This window comes from Hippoglossus stenolepis, chromosome 14 (assembly GCF_022539355.2).
Source record: "Hippoglossus stenolepis isolate QCI-W04-F060 chromosome 14, HSTE1.2, whole genome shotgun sequence".
Classification (NCBI taxonomy): domain Eukaryota; kingdom Metazoa; phylum Chordata; class Actinopteri; order Pleuronectiformes; family Pleuronectidae; genus Hippoglossus; species Hippoglossus stenolepis.
Genome location: NC_061496.1, coordinates 25,379,853 through 25,401,406, shown reverse-complemented (window position 1 = coordinate 25,401,406; position 21,554 = coordinate 25,379,853). Strand labels below are relative to the sequence as shown.

The following is a 21,554-nucleotide window of genomic DNA, read 5'->3' as shown; positions in this document are numbered from 1 at the left end:
TCAGAAATATAAAGAACAAACACCTTTTCTCTTCCTCTCCGGCCCTCTTCCTCTCATTCTCCTCTCCTGTTCCTCTTCAATCCTCTTCTCTACCCTTCTCTTCTCTTCCTCTTCCTCTCCCTCTCCTACCCTCTTCCTCTCCTCTTCTCCCCCCTTCTCTCCTCTTCCTCTTCCTCTCCCTCTCCTACCCTCTTCCTTACCTCTTCTCTCCTCTCCTCTCCTCTTCCTCTTTCTCTGCATCTCCTACCCTCTTCCTCACCTCCTCTTCCTCTCCTCTGCTTCTCCTCTCCTCTTCCTCTCCCTCTCATACCCTCTTCCTCTTCTCTCCTCTCCTCTTCCTCTTTCTCTGCATCTCCTACCCTCTTCCTCACCTCCTCTTCCTCTCTTCTGCTTCTCCTCTCCTCTTCTCTCCTCTTTCTCTCCCTCTGCTACCCTCTTCCTCTCATCTTCCTCTCCTCTCAAAAAAACTTGCACATGAATGAAATAACAGTGGATCCTGAAATGAAGGTGATACACCTTGATGAAAACTCTCTTAAGTAATTGTGAAATAGGCTTGAATGATGCTTTGGCCATCACAGCCACACATAGAGATTTGGGTGAACACACACACACACACACACGTACACACACACACACATACTTTTTAAATGAATCCCCTGCACTGAGGTGTGGGATTGTGTTGGGCGGTAGATTATTCACAGAGAATCGACTACAATTTCACGGCTTTCTGGAAATAATTAGCGTGACATTTATTCAGGCTTTATAATTGGTTAAGACTCCAGACCCTCACCTCTAATAAAGTTGTCATTGAACCTTTAATGCTGTGGGCTCCCATGACAGCAGGGGGATATTGCAGCCTGGTGCGGGGCGTTCAAATCGCTTGGACGAGGGCAATGCAGCCAGGTTTATTGTGTGTGATTGTGTGTGCTTGTGTGTGTAAAATGTGGTCCATTCTTTGCCTTCATTCAAGCCTTAATGAAAGCGGCCCACTCTGACATGATGAAAATTAAAGAGTTCTCTTTGATTTTCGGTCCACTTTAAAAAGCTTTAGTTAGTAAACAGGATTTCTACCAGATTTCCCCCCCTCTCCTCCTCACTTACTTCTTATCACCCATTTTTTCTCTCACTCCTCTTCATTTTTAGTTTTGTTCAATTGTGTGCTGTTCCCTTGTCTTCATTGCTTTCCCTCTTCTCAGCTTGTTCTCATCTCTCATCTCTCCACTCTCCACTCTCATCTTTCCCTCCTTCACCCTCATTTCCTGCCTGTGGCTGTAAAATAGTGTTTTTATCTCCACAGTGTTCACATTTCTTTCTGTCCATTAGCAAACAGACCACAGATTGTTTGTGTTGCGCTAAAGCACAGAGGTCATTCTTCACTCTCTCTTCTCGGCCTCACACGCAGACTGCAGACACACATTTACCTAAATGTTGCACAACGTCCTGATCTCACTCTGTAGCTGAGTGGTTTCACTGAAGCTTTCAGTCTTTGGATTTTGTCCCTCTCAATAAACACATCTTCTCTCCCTTCTCAGCCCATTGACCATTCTACCAGAAGAACTATGGCAGTAGATACCAAAAAAGTATTTTCATTATTAACACATCAAATGAGACAAAGTATGAGATCTAAAACAGAAAATAATGATTAAGGCTGGAAAGGTTCTGTGGTCACTCTGTCACACTGACTTCATCATGTGTCTTGTCTTGGTTAATAACTGATGATAGCTGATTAATAGCAGATTTTAATTTAAAAGGATTAATATTGACTTTGGTCTTATTAAATCAAATGAAATGAAAGGTCTTTCACATCTACCTTGTTTGGCACAAACGTTTGGACTTTTCATTTTAGTCTGAACCAAAGTATCAGCGGTGAAAGGTTCCTCGGATTTCGTCCGGATCAACGGACTGAAATTTGTTCTGAACCAAAGAGTCGGTCTCAGTCCTGATCAGAATGAACCTTGGTCTGGTTTGTTTTTTTTGGATAGTTCAGACTTCCAGACCAATTGCAGGAAGGTGAGACAGCATTTAACAGTAGAGGAAGAAGAAGTGACTTACTGGATTGGTTGTAGTCTTTGCCTCCGATGATACAAAGTTTGAACAATGAGAAAGTTTTGCTGGTAGTGATGCTGTAATTATATTACATTAGCTACAAAATAAACAAAATGAACTGATTCTTTCCTTTTTTCCATTCAAACAGAATTACTTATTTTTTCTTTATTTTAAAAAGTTAGCAAATACAATTAATGATGCATTTTACAATTGACCCAAAGACTCAGAAATTAAATTGTAAAAATGTACAGTTTCTGTGGAATTAACTTTGTAAAGTGTTTTTTTTTATCTTTTATTATTATTTCTTAGAGTTTATCAACCTGCTTTCAAGTCAGATACTTTGATGTTTGTCCACCTTCATCTTGAACTTGACCTTGACAGAATGAATCGCAGAGGACCTGTCACAAATCGCCTGTGTGTGTCTTTGTGTGTCTCAGGTGGCTGTGACATTTGCAGTGGGGTCAGAGGTCGGCCTTCAGAGCAGCAATGACTTCAGTCAGATGGGGAAACCTTTCCTAATGGGCACAGTGGCGCTGGGTGAGAACCAATCCATCTCTTATTCTTTTCAACTTCATGCTCTCCTGAATCACCATCATTTATATTCTTCGTTCGTTGTGTGTGCTGGTATAGAATACTGAGGGCCCATTAATGCGTAAGGCTTGTCTTTGATTAACTCTCTCGCCTGCCAGATTTGAAAAAAACTAACCAGTTGACATTCTGCAGCAAGGAAGTCAAAGTGGTTGAAATGTGCTGCACCATTAGATCATTATCCAGAGGTAGAGTAGATCGTTCACTGAAATGTGGAAAAACATAAGATTTGAATACAAAGCTAACAACCTTTTTGAAGTGCAGCCAGATATGGGGCTGTTGGATTCAGATTTTGTTTAACATCCTGAAATCATTGCGTTATGTCTTACTGATGTTTGTTTAGGAGGGAATGTGTAGTGTATGAATAACAGACTCCAGTAGCTTTCATGAACAGAAAGTTATAGATGTTTCAGATGCTGTATCACTGCATCTCCATTCATACTAAACTGCCGGGGGGGTGTTTTAGCAGCATAAAACCTGACATTGACATTTGTGTGAAGTTTTAGTTTGTGTCTTCTATGTTCACGCCTGCCATCCACACTACACTCCAGACTTTGGAAATGCTGCTTTTCCCGTTTTATTAGAAAAACTCCAGGTTCACGTGTAAGCGCTCAGTCACACATACACAAGTGCAAAGTGAACATCATGGGTCAAAGTTCAACAAAGTTGAACTCCATGCGAAGCCATGCTGAGGTTTGCCTCGCCACAGAAAGCAGATGTTTTATTCACTCCCTGGCTCTCACAGATTGGAAGTGAACGGGATTCAAAGGTTCGCCACAGTTACCCACATGTGCTTCCTGACTGGGTCGTATCACTCAGGACTCAAATAAACATACTGTCAGTAACAGTTCCTTATTGTCGATCCAATAAAATAAATCCCTGCTCCTACTTTTCATCATTGCTATTTCTCACTCTCAATATTTTCAGCACAGTAGACAAACTGCTCCCTGTTTACACCGGCACACACGACCAGTGTATGTGAATGGTCAGGTGTTTTCAGGTGTGTTAGTACGTAAGGAGAGGACTTCTGATACTGAGCTAAAATGTTCATGATGGAAATACGTTCATCATCTGACAGTATGGGCGAGGGGCAACTAAGTTACATGAGGTTACATAGCTAATAACGTGATGTTATTAAAAACCGGAAATGAGCAGCGAGAGCACAGTGCAGCACTTGGAAAGTCGGTGTATGCAGGACGTTCACAAAAGCTATGCTACGTTCATCTTCTTGTTTTAATAGGATTTATTGTTGTACCCCAAGACTGACATTAGCTATTTCGGGACAAACGTGATCACTAAGTTTCCACAGTAGATTTTAGTCGTAGGAGGCGGAGCGACGTGGCTCCGTCAAATCTCGCTCTCTGTTTTCATATTCTGTTTTCTCTCTGTTCTCTTCCTATCGACAATGATTCACTGACGAAAAACCCGTCAATGATCTGAATGTCTTTCATTTATATTTTAGGGCAGCAGGGCTCCATCTGATTGGCCAAATATATCGACATGCAGAGTGTGAATGCACGGCGAATGGAACACTATTTATTGCAGTGTTTGCCGTCTTTTGCGATGCGTGTATCGCGCACGTTGATATGACGATGTCGATCTATTTTCTATATGTCGTGCAGCCCTAACTCCAGTATGCTTAGACAAAACTTCTAACATGCTTCAAAATTATTCCAGTTGATGGTTTTAATAGGCAATCTGTGTCTTCTCACACACTTGAATATTTTCTTTGAACACACAGTGCTCTGTTCATAACTCAAATTGCAAATTGAGCTAGAGACACATGGAGGACTCTGATAATCTGAATAATAATGACAAATTAAATTAATAATAATGAATAATGAATCTGATAATAAACTTTACTCAAGGTTCTCTTCTCTTTATGCCATGTCCACCATTCCTCTTTTCTCCCATCTTTCCCTTGTGATATTAAATCTTCACAAAAATACCCTTTTAAGCACTTTCATCTCAAATGTACACAACTAGGAATCCCTACAATCAACAAGTTCCGCTTTTACTTGCATATAAAACCTAATTTATTTGTATATATCTGTTTAGTGCCACATGCCTAAATTAGGGCTTAGTAAAATACAATATAAAAAATGCATTCACATCTAAGTTAAGTTGAACCCTGAAGTTTTTCACCCACGCCACCAGCAGAAACTTCAAAGTACTCAGACTTAGAATGTGTTTTATCATCTGAAGAACATTGCTGGAGTGCGACCGCTTCTGACTAAGCATTTCTTTTACCTGCAGGATGGACTATTGTAATGCTTGGCTTTCTCGTCTCCCTAAGAAAAAATATATTTCAACTTGAACTGCTTTAGTACTCAGCTTCACATGTGCCAGAAAGAGAGAACACGTTACAACAATTTGAAAGTTTTTTGCTCGACTACCTGTCTGCTTCAGAGTAGATTTTAAGATCTCTTTACTGGTTTGTAAAGCTTTTAATGTTGTCATCTATTAATCAGGATTGCTTTTGCACTGTGAACCTTCTAAAAACCTCAGGTCTTCTGGTTCGAAACTTTATGTAAAACCCATAGTCAGAACAAAATCACTGTTGTCTACGTCTCTGGAACAGCCTCTCTGAAGGCCTGAGGACAGCCGAGGATTCATATTAATATTTTTTAAAGCATTTTAAGAAATTTATTTGATTTTATGTATTTGTTAATTAATTCCTACAATTTAATTTTTAATTTGATATGCTTCTTGGTATATCTATTCGTATTTTCCAGAGTGTTTTCCTTTCAGTGCACTTTTATTTCTTGTTTTACTCACTTCACTCTTTATTTGTCATAATAACTTTTGTTCCTCCCCCACATCATTATTCTACTAATGTCTTATTTTATTCATATTTTTTATCTTACCCCATTGAATTGTTATTGCGATGTGATTCACATCCCTCAGATCAAGAGGTTTAGGGCTTTGGATGGTGTGGAGGCGTTATTATGTAAAGCACTTTGTGTTACATTGTGTTTGTATGAAAGGTGTTCTACAAATAAAGTGTGATTGACTGATTGATTTGATTTCCTGAAGTCACTGCAGCACATCAGCTGTGACAGTAAAGCGGGTGATCGCCTCGTTTCATTAGCATTTCAGTGACACCTCTGGCTGTGCCTCCTTGAGCTTTCATTACTTCTGTGAGCCATTCGAACATGCAAACTGCCAACGATGACAGCCGCTTTGCACTTTGTCATCGCTAGTTGTGTGGAACATTATATAGAACAACATTAAATCATTTTCTTAAGATTGAAAAACGGGATTATGTTTACGTCTGCATTGTGCTCTGGTCAGGATTTAAAAGTTTCTTAAACAACATCCTGGTTATGAAGGGACTCTGAAGAAAAACCACTGAGACAGAGAAGAAAATGATGACTTTTGTTTGCTGTGTAGTTTCTAAACACAGGTGAGACAGATTTCAATGCAGTTTATACAGACTGACATCTTAAATGCACCAAAATCTCAGAAATGTTAAGTTCCAAACAAGGGAGAAAAGTAACTATTAATTTATTATAATTTAATTCAAATTTCAAAACTTCATTTCGACTGTGGATCTGATGTCTTAGATTCTCACTTTGATATGTTAGGGTTGGACTTTGAAGAAAGAGAAAAAGGTTGCTGCACCAGATGTGTGGTTCAAAAGTTGTGCATAGTCACTTCATCGATCTTTAGTGTGTTTTAGTTGTCAAAGGCAGTAAATCACCTGAATGTCATTTCCCATTCACTCTGAAATCCTGAAGTATTTCCTATTTGCTCTGCAGAGGAAACAGGTTTGTGATTGAACGTTTGTTGTGCAAACACCTATGTAGACGCATGTTATCATCTTGATAAAATAACAGCTGAATACTGCAACATTGACTTCAGACCGGGTTTCTGTCGGTGAAAAGCACAACAGCTTTCCTTTTCCTCTAGATGGCAGTGCACAACAGTGTGCCTGAATACACCTATTTTTAAGACCATAGGTGCACGTACATTTTTACTTAGTAGAATGGCAGACAGCAGAGCAAATACCTGAAGGACCGGAAGGATCTCTGCATTATTTCTTGCGAAGTTCACAAAAATGTTAACGCACTGTAAACAAAAGAGGAAACAAAATCCTGGATCATCTCCATAATCGAACCCACTTCAAAATGGTAAAGGGTTCTTTCTTGGCCCGTATCCAACGCTTCCACCAAGTTTCAATAAAACTGGTTCAGTAGTGTTTGTGTAATCTTGCTAACAGACAGACAAACGGCAATGAAAATGTTACAACAGGAAAATGACAACTGCGTCAGTCTCAAGACAATTGTTGTTCATTGCATGTTATTTTCCAATATAAACCAATAATTAATTAAAGGTTCCATGTGTAGGATTCAGTGGCATCTAGATGTGAAGTTGTATATTGCAACCAACTGACCACCCACCTCACCCTCATGCAAAACTCACCCCCCTGAGCCATGCACTCGGTGCAGCAATTTTGTTCCCCACTGTTAAACTCTCAGCAGTGGATATGGAGACGCCCTGACTGCACACACACCATGTACATCAGTCCAAGCACTTGGATCGTTAAAGTAGAGCACACAGGTTTAGCACTTGATGCTGACGTCAAGGTCTCCTGCTGTACTGAAGCTTTAGTGTTGTCCCTCAGTAGTAAGTCGCTTTGGGTAAATCAGCAAATGTAAAATGATGACGGGATTCAGACAACTGAGATATTTGAAACTGTAGTTTACATAAATTTGGGTCCGTGGATTTGATTTCTTTTTCAGCTGTACTAGGATGCCTCGAAAAGGGTGTTTGTCTTCAAGTAGTGCAGATGGAGCAGATGAGTGAACATTGCAAAAACACAATTTTCATAAAGTTTTGTCTCTGTGCAGTAGAGAGGAAATAACAAATATTACACAGCCTACTGAGATTTACCTGCTGTTCCGTTTTTTTGTCTCAACAGGGGGGATTGTAAACGTGATGCCTTTGCTTTTCTCACAGATCTCGCACAACAAAACACAGGTAAGTTTGTGTTCCTCTACGTTCTGTACTGAATTCAGCAGCATTCATTCAGTTATGAGAAAGATTTTAACAAGTGGGGAGCAGCACCTCCTGAGCCAGGCTGGTCACCATGGACGGGGGGGATATCTGGTCCAGTCGAGCAGCTTACAGACCAGCAGCACTGACCGCACGCTACTTATTTTACACTTTAGAGTTGGTCTGCACTGGTTTCCATTGGCTGTTGGTTGGGTTGGATGTAATCATTCAGGTCAGAAGTGCTGCTGGTTAGGACACTGCACTTTCCTAGCTGACTAGTTAGTATATAGTTTTAGTTGGACATGCTCATGTGCGGAAAAAAATCCTGTATCTCTGCTTTCATTTTCAATCTGACACAGTTGATAGTTTTAACCAATTCCAGTTATTTGCTCTAGGACTGAGATTCTACGTATTTTACATAGACTGATGCTTTTCTGCTTTATCTCTGGGGATATTTTATCCAAGAATGATTTTTTTTTTTTTTAGATACCTGCTATGATTGAATACCAAAACGTTTAATCAGCAATCTGGTTCCACTAATTTATTCATTTTTGAATTCATATTTTCAGTAATAAAGAACCCTGTATATAATTTCCATGCTCTCCAGTATTCAGAGTTTTTTGTTTCATGAAAACTCTATTTTTCTCAATGTCATTGTCAGAACAACACTTTGCTTCAAAGAAATAACCACTTACATGTGACTGGGATACAGATATGCAACAAAACCAAAAAGTGTATCATCATCCCTGACGGAGCATTGTCTCTGAAGTGCCTTTGAAGAGCAGTATTTTGCATAGTACACAGATATGTTTGCATAAATGATACTGAGACAGTCAGGTGCACCAGGGGGGTGTGGATCAAAACACAGAAACCGTCTTTCTGTGTGAAAGAGTTTTCCTCAACATTGTTCATTTGCACACAATATAACTGGGTGTAAAACTGAAGCTTGCAGTTAATGGCAGATCATTTATCACTTCTAAATTGTCACTAGTTTTGTATTGGCATGCTATGATCACATTTATGTTTATGTACTAATGTTGATGCACAGTCTGCTGTAACTGCTCCTGAGTAATGATGCTCACCATGCTCTCTGTCCAGATCCTGTGGTTTCGACGAGCAGTTCTTGGCGGCCTGACAACCTGCACTGTACTCAACATCCTCTGGTGAGCACATTATTCTCTCTCTCCTGCTCTTTAACATCTTCATTAATAAACAGCCAAAAGGCAATAAATATTTATAACCTTAAACACCTTTTCAGGTTTCATTATCCTTTAATGACATAAGAAAAACCTAGGCTGTACTGCCGATGTGCAAACACAGAGAAAACTGTATTTTATACAAAATACCATTTGCCAGCTTCTCTGAATCATCTCTTTTACCGTGGCAGAGAGCGTTTTTGCCCCCGAGAGCATCTGGTGTACTGTCTCCCCGGGGAGAGCAGTACAGGACACTTTGTTATTTCTGTGAATGACTCTTATAACCTCTCTACAGGCTGAGGGTCAGGGATTATGGAAACAGAAAAAGCATGTTTTCCCGGGCTGTTTTTCTGGAGAACTGATTTGGAAACGCATGGCCGGGAAGAGGGCTGGAGCGTCGTCGTGCCAAGAAAGCAGAACTGGGCTTTACAAAGTGCCATTTGATCCAGATGTGGAATGTTTTGTTAAGTCAGCCTTTATAAAGTCATGTGGTCTGGTGATCACTCGTATCCACACTGCTGGGACATGATCATCGTCTGGCTGAAGAGGCAGGACCCTTTGAGACTGGGAAGTCCCCCCAGCAGCCTGTACAGTGTAGAAAATCCGGTCCACAGTGAAAGGAGGCATAACAACCCTCCACAGAGGAGTCCAGAGAACACGCACCGTCTCATGAAAGCCAAATTTCAGCTGAACCGTGTCAGACAGGTGCATGCAGAGGGAACATGTAATGTGCCTTTTCCTGCTCTCAAGATAGAAACAGGCCTGGAATCAGACTGCAGTATTTAAACCTTACTTACTTCAACATGCAATCTGAACAGGGATGAAGGCTGCCACAGTGAGGCTGACTCACAACCCAGGCTGTTGTTGTGTCTGTACTTCACCTGTGTTTGTGCGTGTTCTTTAGTTACCTCATTTACTTCAGGTAAACTGTCCACATCTAGTGTTTAAGAACAAAAGACAAAGTAATCACACATACCGCTCCACACACCCACTTTGAGTCATATTGCTGGATGTCTAGATGAGTGTGTGTTTGTGTGACTGTGTTCTTGTGTGAACTTGTGAGAAAGAGTGAGAGAAGAAGAAACCAGGGAAGCATTTTACATGTCGGAGTCATCATGAAGTTCTCCTCAGCCATGAAAGCAGTTCTATATTGTTCTGTATGGCTCTGGAGAAGCGTTGTCAAGTCTGAGAGAATTACTCAAGTGTCATCAGCTGTGTTTCTCAGCTCGGGCTTGGAGAAAATTCTGTTTTAATTGAGGGCCCGCATCACATAAAACATACCACCATTTACTAAGCAGCTTATATGGCATCTCGTTACCTCCGCCAAGGAGATGATGTTTTCATCTGCGCTTTTATTTTTTCTGTCTGTTTGTGAGCAGGATTATGCATAAACTACTGGACAGATTATCACAGCACTTGGTGGAAGGATGTTGTTTGTGTCAGGAAAGAACCCATTACATTTTGGTGCCTATCCAGATCAGGGGGCGGATCCAGCAACCTTTTATATCACTTTCCTAAACATTGCGAGATTGGCCGTTTTTTGACATCTTCACTCATTCACCAGGGAATCATTCATAATTCATGTCTATGAATGTGCGTTATTTGGTGCAGCTTAGTTGACAGATTGCTTGATGGGACTATTGGTTCTTGGGTATTTGCTCTACTGAATGACATTCTAGTTTGTTTGGTGGCAGGACTACACAAAAACTACCTATTTCTTTTAAATATTGTGTAAAAGTGGGTAATGACACTGGGAAGAAAATATTAAAGTTCTAACATTGTGAGATGTTTTTTTATGATTTTCCGTTCTCCCATGTGTGTCTGCTTGCATTAGCATTTGCATTAGTTTGCTGGACTACTTCTGATGGTTTTAAAGTTGTCTCTCCTTCGGATGATGAAGATCAGCTCTCGACGTCTTCCTCATTCGCTGTAACAGATCATCAGAGATGGAGAACTTGCAACATCTTCACCTGTATCTGACTCGTGAAGATCATGTTCCCTGTCCTGAGGGTCAGTTCTGTCATTTCTTTTTGGCAATATAGGGCGTTGACCTTGACAGAGGTTTGCACTTTCTGAGCACCCCTCTAGTTTAATTAACATGTCTACTTATTTTAGTATGTCAACTTGGTATGTCCTTTATTCTATTTTTTATTTCTGAATTGTTTTCAATTTAATACCCTACTTTTGATTTAAGAATTTACTCCAATATCTAAAATCTCTCTTAATATTGTGAGTATTATTATTACGTCAAGTACCTTCTTATTAATACTTAGTAACGGGGCGTAATTATTGCACCTACATTTAGACTAACCTCTGTTCAAGGTGGAGCTTTTATAATTCTTTAATATGCTGCCAGTTTAATCAATAACAATGCATCATATGCTATTTTAGTCAAATATGTGGTCTATAGTCTGTTAACTTGTGTTTAATCAGGAGGACTTGGATGTCTCATTCATTCACAATTCTTTCACTATCCCTGCCTCTTATAATCAGCTAACTGTTGGATGATTACACTAATCCAAACAGATTTTGACATTATCTCAATTAGCCAATCATATAATTCCTCTCAAACTTTAAATAAGTTCTCTCTCGGTCACTGTCAGCTGTCATTTCAGTGATTAGCTCTGATCCTCCTCTTTTCCAGTTTCCTCCTGTTTCCATATGCAATGCTTTGGTCAAGCCCAGCTGAGTCCACTCATCAGATCCTCCATTTTCTAGATTCTATCAACCACCACCAGTGTCTAGTCCCAGGGATGAAGGGTTTTCTATACCATGAAGCCACACCCGTTTAAACCTTGATGACATCACAGGGGTTCCAATCGCCAAATAGACTCATTTTTATCACACCACCTTCAATTCTTAAAGTGCACGGCAATAATTGTTCTCGAAGTCTCTCCTGATAGAGGCATTATTAGAATCTTAACAATGTCCATGCCTAAATTCTTCATTTAAAAAAACTACTTCATTTGTCCATTTATCCATCTTAATCATTATTATTTTGTTCTTTAGAATCTGCCTTGAGTGGGTTAGGGTTAGGGTTAGATCCATATTTTATATTTAAACTTGAGCGAGATTGTGTTTTCATGTTAAAATATTTCTTTTTTCTGTAATTACTCACTTATATTACATATATTATATCTAGTGAGTTTATCGAAGTTAGAAAACTTTGTGTTTATCATACCTGGATTATCTGCAATTAAGATTTTATAGTCAATGTTTTTCATAAAATGTAACAGAATTTTCTTTCTCTCATGTGTGTGGTTATTATATATAAGTTTGAATGATTTATTGAACTGGTGCTATTTTTTCATACAAAACATCTAAGCTATTTCAGAGGTCTGTTAAGCAATCCACACAATATTCAGACCCAAGTTCACAACGTTTTAAAATCGAGCTTTGTAATTCAGCGACAAAACGAACATTGGTAGACTGTCCAAAAAATCCATAAAGTTTTGTCCAACTTTGCAGATATCAAGTTCACTGTTGGTATTCTGGTTAAAACTGAAATAATACCAAACAGATGCTTTTCCCTTTCGCTTTGACACAAAGTCCTCACAGTGACGGCCATCTCTCCTCACGCTGATGTCACGTGACCCTGATTGTCTTTGCTCTCTAATTTTTCCGTCATCTTCTTTGGGATCACTGTAGTCTGTAGTGCTTTAGCACTTGGCATTTGAAGTGTTAGTTTGAAGATAACATTTCCAGTGGCTAACATTGCTACATTCTACAACAATAGTAGCGGTGTACTATCTGAGGACACCTTGGCTAAGAAATTATCACATTTTCTGGAAGAAAAGAGGATTCGCAAACAGCTGGCATATACAGTTTATGACGGTTCAGAGACCTTAATCTCGCCCCCACATCCCATCTCCTGTTTTTTGACAAAAATGGTATTGCACTATTATAGCTTACTCTACCTTCAAGCTGTTTTCAGACATGAGCTCTGGAGAATGTCTGGACAATTGGGTCCAGACCAAATCCCAAATCTCTCAAATGTTGTCTTTCAAAGTTGACGTTTTTGTTGACATCCAGTCTACAGCTATGGCACCTCTGTTTCATTAATGGCTCATGCATACGGACATGCAAAACTTACTCACCATAATACAATTCAATAAAGAGTGTGCATGGAGGAAAATTGTATTCCACTGTGTGGCAAAGGTTAATGTCTGCCTCGGTTTCTCTCCCACATTAATGTCCTCTACATGTATAATTCTCATCCAGTGCTCTAGGCTAGCAGCGTTCAGGAAGAGAAGAGCATCCACGTGGGCTGAGTGTAAGCTTGATCGCTGCTGGGTAATAGTGTTTCTGGCCAGGAAATAAAATCATCTCTTTCAGGGTATGGTGGCTGGGATAGCTAGGTTGCTTTTTGCCAGCTTCACCAAACAGGGGAACTGCTTCTTCTTGCGTACCCAAAGTCTACGCACCCCTGTTAAAATGCCGGGTTGTTCAAACCTCTTGATCCACAGAAACCTGTGTGCAACCTCTCACAATTGTTTTACTTGACTTACTGCCAAAATGTAGAAAGTATCAAATGAACAGACAATCACATTTTAAACTCAGGACAATGTTCTGTTCCACTGCTGCATGAGCTGTGCACCCATGACAAATTTCACTGAGCTATGCCCAATTAGTTCTATCTAACCTTTGGTGTACTTAACTGATCAGCCTCTGGCAAACCAACTTACAGCAGCTCCACACAATAAGTCTCTCTCCTCTGGGATACTTCTCTGAGATTTATGAGCTTCAGGCTGCATTACTTTGTTTTGTGTCCAAACACACCAGATTCTGAAAGCAGTGTTGGGTGGAAAAGCAATGCCCTATAATGGCAGGTTTTTTTGTCACTGGGGAGCTCCATTTATTGATTCATGATAACATTGCATTGCAGTGTAAATAGACTTCACTTGCTTGCAGGAAACAGAACCCTTCGCTCAACACATGGATTGCAAAAACCTTCAATAAGTTTTTAACTTTTAATTCATTAGGAGCTTTGGTTAGACTCTCTTTGTTTGACTTTTCTTGGCTTTGATTGAATCAGTCAGTAGAACAATGTTTTCAACACTTCTGTTCTTTAAAGAGATATACTGTGCGAATATGTGAGACCTGCTGTAGATACTTACAATGAAGGATTTAATGTTTGTCTGTTGACAAAAGTAATGCAGTGCTAGACAGGCATATCATACTCGATCAGGATATAATGAAAGTGTAGCCTGCTCTTGGTAGCTTTTTTCAAGATGACCAACCCTACCTTTAAAAACTACTTAGAAAATATATATTTTATTGGTATATTTTTGCACAGCAACTTACAGTTCAGCAATAGATATCAGAAATGAGTAGGAAAATTCTCTGACTCTGACGGCTGCTTCAGGTTCGTAATGCAGGTCATTGTCCAGCATTGTCCGACACTCTATCACCCACTCACTGTAGGTTGTAATGTTTTAGTCAACTACTCTGTGACCACTTTGCATATTAGTGATGGATCACCTCACTTTTATAAAGAGTTGGTGTAGCAGCTTTGATGACAGCTAAATTGTATGTATTTTTGGTTCCTAATTTCAGATAGCGAACTTTAAGCTTCGCACTGTGATATTCTACTTACTCTACGTTCTCCTCCTTTTCTCTCATCCTCCTTTTACTCACTCTTTCTTCTCTCTGTTGAGCGTGATGAGCATGATTAGGTGGAGGGTATTTGGGGGAAGCTGGAGAGGTGCTGTTGTTAGTATGTGCGGGTTTGGTGATCTTGTTGTGCACCTTACCTTTTCGGGCTCTAATGGTTCGAGTTGTGGAAATGTTGCCTGTTGTGTGGAGGTGTCTCCTCTCAGGTTACTGTCTGGTTACTTTGTTCTCCCGCACCACCTGGTTCTCACTTTGTGATTTTTTGGTCTTCTTGATGTCCCTTTGCGTGTTTCTTTGTCTTGTTGTAACACTTTGTTGAGCCAAACTTAATTTATGAGGCTGTAGCTGTAACAATGGTTTGGTGAATATAACATTCCAACAAATGAAGTGAAACTGGCAGCCATACATGGCAATAACCAGTTTGGTGATAATGTTATTCATCAAATCTCTCTGGACACAGGCCTCATCATTAACAGGTGACATTTATCCTATATGAGCTATGTAGAGAGTTTGGTGAATGCAAACACTAAGAACTTTTCAGGACTAAAATAAAATGCTCTTTAATTAGCCCAATTGTACTTTAATTATATTCCCCATTGCCACTGTGTTTACATTCTCTTTAACTTTATGGTACGAGTGATTGTGGGAAGGTCTGTATTATTTTCGGTCACCCTTCACGGGAAATCCCAACCTGCCAGGCTTTCTCAACTTTGGACTGGATCACATTTTCTCCAGTTTTGAGATTGTGCAACATAAATTCTGTCATGTCAAGTGGATTTGATAAATTTAGCACCAAACCAGTTAGAGGACAATTTTCATATAGAGTAGGTCTAGACCCTACTCTTTATATATTATTTACAGAAACCCAACAGGTTTCCCGTGCACTCTAAGCCCAGATAAGTTGAATATATGGAAAAATATTTAGGAAATAGGTTGCGCATTGTAATCGCAAGTAATGTGCAACACAAAATGATTTGCAATATCAAATGTTCTGCCTTATTACTCTATTTAGTTTCTTAAGTTAAAGTTTTTTTAAATTTCAATTTTTATAATTTGTTAATGAAATAAAAAATTACTAAAATACATTGGTTTCTGTTTTATAGATTTGAACATACAACGTTAACATTAAGGCATATTATGCCAGTTTTCTTTAATTGAACAGGCAACCTAAGAGAAATGAACGAGTGACTCGTAAGCTACTAAAAACCAAACAAAGTTACTGCCAGCTCCCAAGTTACAGAGAGCCCCCTCTGTAGATCTAACGACCTCGAATAATAACAAATTATATAAAAACTACTATTACTGCCTTTTGGTAAATCAACATATGGGGACAGAAAATACATTGATTCGTTGTAAGGTTTTACAGTTCTTATGTGGCCCAGGATGCATTTGCATTCACACACTAAAAAGAATTAGGTGCCCATGCATCCTAAACTGCCTTCCAATGTAGCCTGAATGATTGGATCTCAGTGAACTTGGTTGAAAAAAATTATGTATTTAATGATGGGAGCTCCAAGCTCCATACAAGCGTAAGGGGCAGATGTCTTGTTCCATTTTGGATATTCAGTTTGTTGAACTTCTGAAATCATTTCATATGGACTCTTACTATGATTTAGGTCCGTATCAAATGTGAAACTCTTAAATCCGTACCAATACCTTAAGACTGCCAACAGTGCAAATACCATAAAACATGCACTGCAAATACACTGCTCAAAGAATTTAAGGGAACAGGTAAATCACAAATGAGATCTTGATAACCGAATTATTCAAGTTGGAAATCTCTACTTATGTACACAATTTGTTGAGAACAAAATGACATAACAAAGGTCAATGGAAAAAAAAAATCATCAAACCATTGAAGGCTGGATTCAAAACCACACTGAAAGTAAAAAGTAAAGAATTTAAATCAGTGGCGGACCTGCCAATTCTGTTCTCTGGTGAATGCCAATCGAGCTGCATGGTTCTGGGCTGTGAGCACAGGTCCAATAGAGGACCTCGGGCCTTCATGCCGTCCCCATGGAGTCTGTTTCTGACAGTTTGGTCAGGAACATGCACACCAGTAAACTGCTGGAGGTCATTTTGTAGGTTCAGGCAGTGCTCCTCCTGTTCCTCCTCACACAAAGGACCAGATACCTGCTGCTGGGTTGATGCCCTTCTACGGCCCTGTCCAGCTCTCCTTGTGTAACGGCCGGTCTCCTGGTATCTCCTCCATGCTCTTGACACTGTGCTGGGAGACACAGCAAAGCTTCTTGTGACCACACGTATGGATGTGCCTTCCTGGAGGAGCTGGCAGGAAGGAGAGAGCAGCTGTCTGTGGCCACCACATGTAAAACCATTCCCTTTTTGGGGGTTGTCTTGCTTTTGCCTCCATTGCACCTGTTGTCACTTTCATTTGCACTAAAGCAGGTGAAACTGATTCACTTGTGCTTCCTAAATGGACGGATTGATATCCCTGAAGTTTAACTGACTGTGTTATACTGTGACGATTAAGTGTTCCCTTAGTTTTTTCTTGCAGTTTTGCATAAAACAGTTCAAAACTGCAAACATGTATTCCTACAAGCACAATTTTTAAAACATAAAATAATCTGGTGGAGTAGGCAGAGGGATAATCTCTGAGACCTTTCCCCACCACTCTGTTGAACTCACAATAGGCCTGAATGGAAATTGAATTCAACATTACATTCAGGACACAAAGGGCCATTAAATTTGTGATTACTCAACAGTCATACAAACCTGGCTTTCTGTGAAAAGAGCTGGCCATCATTCATCATCTGGCTGGAAGAAGGCTTGTATTTGAAAACTTCTTTCCCAAATTGCAAATGCATCTTTTGTGACAAGGGATCCATTTGACTTGTCTTTATCATTTCATTTACCAAAGCCTGACGAGCTCCTTCCAGGTTGTCATCCATCCCCTCTAAAAATATTCAGGTACATTGTAAGCACGAATAGGTAAGCAGTAAACCCAGACATTAAAATTCGACTCGAAACAGTGTTATTTACACCATGTTTTTAGCCTAAATGTCCGCTGTTATCCTCGTAGACATTCACACGCACTTTTTATCCATGCTCTGCCTATTTACTTTTGACTAAAACAAAAATATTTAAAAGACAAAAGAAATATTAACAATTAAACACAAATTGCATAGTCTGCATTGTCCGTGCCATCTGCTTGCAAACCCTTAGGGCACCAACTTAAAAATTCTTTAGTGCTCATCAATTTATCATAACTTTAAAACCACTCAAAGGTAAAATGGACAATAACACGTGTAATTCTAGTTTGTAGCATAGTTTGCCAACTGGTTTACATTTGGAACTTTGTAGATTATAAACTGTTGTGGCAATTCTGCAATCCCACTCTACAACACATCATTCCAGTTAGCTGTGTAGCTAAAGTGGCTTCTGTTCTTAATTTCACATTGAATACTTACAATTAGTCCAATGGCGCTGAGAACAACTGAGTCTGCCGGCCTTCTCCATCGTTCTCTGTTGGTGCACGTCCAGTGTGCAGTGAACAGGCCCTCAAACAAAAGTCTACCATCAGAACAGAAAATGAATGCTTAAAGGGGACATAGCATGCAAATTCCACTTTGTTAGTGCTTCTACAGGTTAATGTGGGTATCTGGCATGTCTACCAACCCAAAAACTCTGGGGAAAAAACACTCGCACGTTTTGTTATGGTTCCTCTAAGTCAGAAACGTCATGCTTGAGCGACTCGATTGAGCTTCCTGGGTTTTGTGTCGTAACAAGGCCCACCCCCCACCTCACCCCCGTCCCCCTCCCCCCACACTCGTTACGCCGGGTTTACACCGGAGGCTGTGAGGCTGCGAGGCAGCGCAGCAGCGCAGCGCCGTTCCCAAGCACGCAGCCGCCTGGCTGTTCACAAGGGACGGGCATTTCTCCGCTGGTCAGCCCGCGATTCACTCACATGTGGCATTTGTCTGGATCGTTGAGACTGGGAGGCTGCAGCAGATGCTCGGGCCCGACCGCTCGCTCTCCCATGCGTGAGCTGGAATTTGTGTCAACGCCACACAGCCAGCAGTGTGGACGACTTCCGCAGTTTTCAGCACTACTGTAACACACAGAGCCCCCCCACTCGTTACGCCGGGTTACACCGGACGCGGAAGCGCCGCTGCGAGGCAGCGCAGCGCCGTTCTCAAGCGCGCAGCCGCCTGGCTGTTCACACGGGACGAGCATTTCTCCGCGCTGGTCAGCCCCATAGACTGTATATATAAGGTCAGCCCGCGATTCTGCTTTCTCCGCTTGTTGTTGTACCCGTTGAATGTCGGGGTTCGGGGGTAAATGATGGTCTTCATAGCCCCCCCCCACCTCTCTTTCTCTCTCTGTCTGTCTGCTTGTGTGCTTGTAGTGGATGGGAGGGCTGTTTTATACAGGGTAAAAAGGGTGCTGTTTTAAATGATCCTTGTGGTATTTTGACCAAAGTATGTTACAGACATTTCATTAAGACCCCAAGGAACCATATCAACTTGTGGTAAAATGGGCATACTATGTCCCCGTTAAACTTCAAAATAAAATTGTGTAGGTACTTCAGTTAGAAGCAATAATGTAATTTATAAATGTGTAATACATTTGTCAACGCTGTACCCATCATGGCTCTATTTTACTAAAGAGCTTTTGTATTTTCTTGGACACTTTTTGATTCTTGATATTTTTCTTGGATTTGGTTTGTGCTCTCCGTTTCATGTTTTATTGTTGAAATGTTGCTCCTTGTGGGTCTCCAGCTTTATTTCCTGCCTTTGTCCTGATTCCTGCTCTTGTGATTTTCTTCACCTGTTCCTAATTTGTTTCACCTGTGTTGTCATCCTGCCCCCTTGGGTTTTTGAGTCTCAGTGCTTCCCTTTGTCAGTTTGTCTTGTTCCCCTCATCCTTCTCAGTCTCTTCTCTATTCCTTATGTTTCTCTGCATGTTTTTTATTTGACTTTGTTTTTGTACCTTGTTGTACTAAGCCTTAATTAAAGGACATGTTGTTTTTTTTTACCTTAACCTGGCTACTGCGTTTGGCTCCTCCAGCTTTCCACATGTGACAATAACGTCAAAACTGTCTATTTCTTTAATTCACTATGCACTATTTACATATTCTGTAAAGGATGTTGAAACTGTACATTTATGAGTACCTATGCATTTATAATTTTAAGTAGTGGTTCAACAAAAAGTTCATCTAAATCGAAAATTTGAATTTTAAGTTTCCACTACTAATTAATTTGAGCATTCTGGTTTAAAGTGTTGGAAATTTACTTGATGCCTTTGTTGGGAGGGTCCCCATCTGTCGAGTACCTTCCACGTTTACCCCCTTTCACAGAGACATCAAGTCTACCAAGCATTTTGGTTCTATAGTTTTTCCATCCATCATAGCCGGATGATATGACTGATTCTTTAATATAAGGGTGTGCTTATACTAAAGCTTTTGCAACATCTTAAAAATCTTGTGTTGTTGGGGATGCTTTAAATGCATACATGGTCTCTGCCACTTTCTCAAGGATATCGTGTTTCAGTTCTTATGTCACTTTGAGATAAGTTGCATCCCTGTGTTACAACAAGTTACCCTGACGGAGTCGATACTCTACGACAAAAGAATGTCAAATACCTCTGGCCACGTAAAACTTCTATACAGAGAGGAGTTGGACAGGATATCAGTGTCTGCCTGGCTGCCTGTGTCACTGCATGATTCAATCTGTGCAGCAATTGGTATAAGCTCAATCATAGGGATGATTTTTGATGGTTGGCTTCTCTTGGAGGTCAGAGAAATCAGTAAGGTTACACAGTTAGTTAAATTCTGAATCTTGGTATTGTAAGGCAAAGGTGTAGTTTGCTTGGTGAGAGTCTCGGGCCAGCCAATGAAATTGTCATGTGTGTCAGGACATGTTGTCAACTTTCTTAAATCTCATTCAGAGACAATAACCCTAATTTGTGTTTTTACAGCCATCTAGGGCAAAAAAAGGTAGACAGGTATTTAGTAAATAACATATGGTCTCAGTGTTACCATAAGTTCTGCTTGTACCCTGTATGCTGACAACGGGAGGACATAATTTAAGTCGGACATCTTAACCACACAAAGAGGAGACATCACTACAGAGATTTTGGTACAATCTCAAACGCTCACAGTACCATGCCGTCATTTTGTGACAGACAAACAGAATATCTGACTTAACTTTAACAATCTTTTCAATCTGGGCGAATTCAGGTTACATGAACCAGTAGAGAGTATTACGCCTGGATGATACATCTACAAAGACAGATGACGCATCAAGAAAATTGTAAGGTTTTGACCAATTTCTCTCTGAACATTCAAAGGGAAAGAGGTAAGCAAAACAAAGGAAAACTTTGCAATCTCCACCAGTGATAAGCACATTGGCCTGCAGGAGAACATACTACCTAGTGAGACTGCTATGTGTGGCCCCTTCCACAAAAAGGCTGTCGAGGAATATACCCAGTGAACTTGGATTTCCTGTGAGCACATGGTCAACTAATAAACCGAAACCAAAATTTAACATTTTAAAATCTGTACACCACCGGATATGCAACAATAGCATTAGGCAGCAAAGCACATACATATTATTCAATCACATTTTTTGCTTGTATAACCCATATTCACAAAACACGATTTGTCTCATAGGGCTTAACGAGGTGTGACATCCTCTGCCCTTAACCCTCAACAAGAGTGAGGAAAAACTACTAAAAAACCCTTTTTAACGGGGGAAAAAACGTAGAAACCTCAGAGAGAGCCACATGTGAGGAATCCCTCTCCCAGGATGGACAGGAGTGCGATAGATGCTGTGACAAGGTGCAGAGAATCATCTTATATGCAACAATAGCATTAGGCAGGGGAGAATATGCGTATTAAAGCATCAAGGGTGACCTTGACAATCAATATTCCTTCTTGTGGAGCCTGACATAGCACGGTAAGCATGGATGATGGAGAGCTGCAGTTGTAGCTGTACCGCTTCTCGGGGAGTAAGGGGAATAGCTTTCAGGTGTTAGGCCGCAGCTCTGGCAGGGATTGCGAAGCTTTGAGGAATCTCGTCATGGGTTTTCAACCATTGTTGGTGAGCAGGGGTGTCGCCAGATAGGTTGGAGAGCAATGCAAGTGTTTCATCA

General features: G+C 40.4%; 1 protein-coding gene across 1 annotated transcript in view; it reads left to right on the top strand.

Annotated features, from left to right (window-relative positions):
- si:ch211-51h4.2 overlaps positions 1-21,554 on the top strand; it is a 91,987-nt gene that overhangs the window by 43,751 nt on the left and 26,682 nt on the right. Inside the window, exons 9-11 of the mRNA XM_047342836.1 lie at positions 2,484-2,583; positions 7,559-7,617; positions 8,731-8,795. Coding sequence (XP_047198792.1) covers positions 2,484-2,583; positions 7,559-7,617; positions 8,731-8,795 — 224 coding nt within the window. The remainder of the gene's footprint in view (positions 1-2,483; positions 2,584-7,558; positions 7,618-8,730; positions 8,796-21,554) is intronic.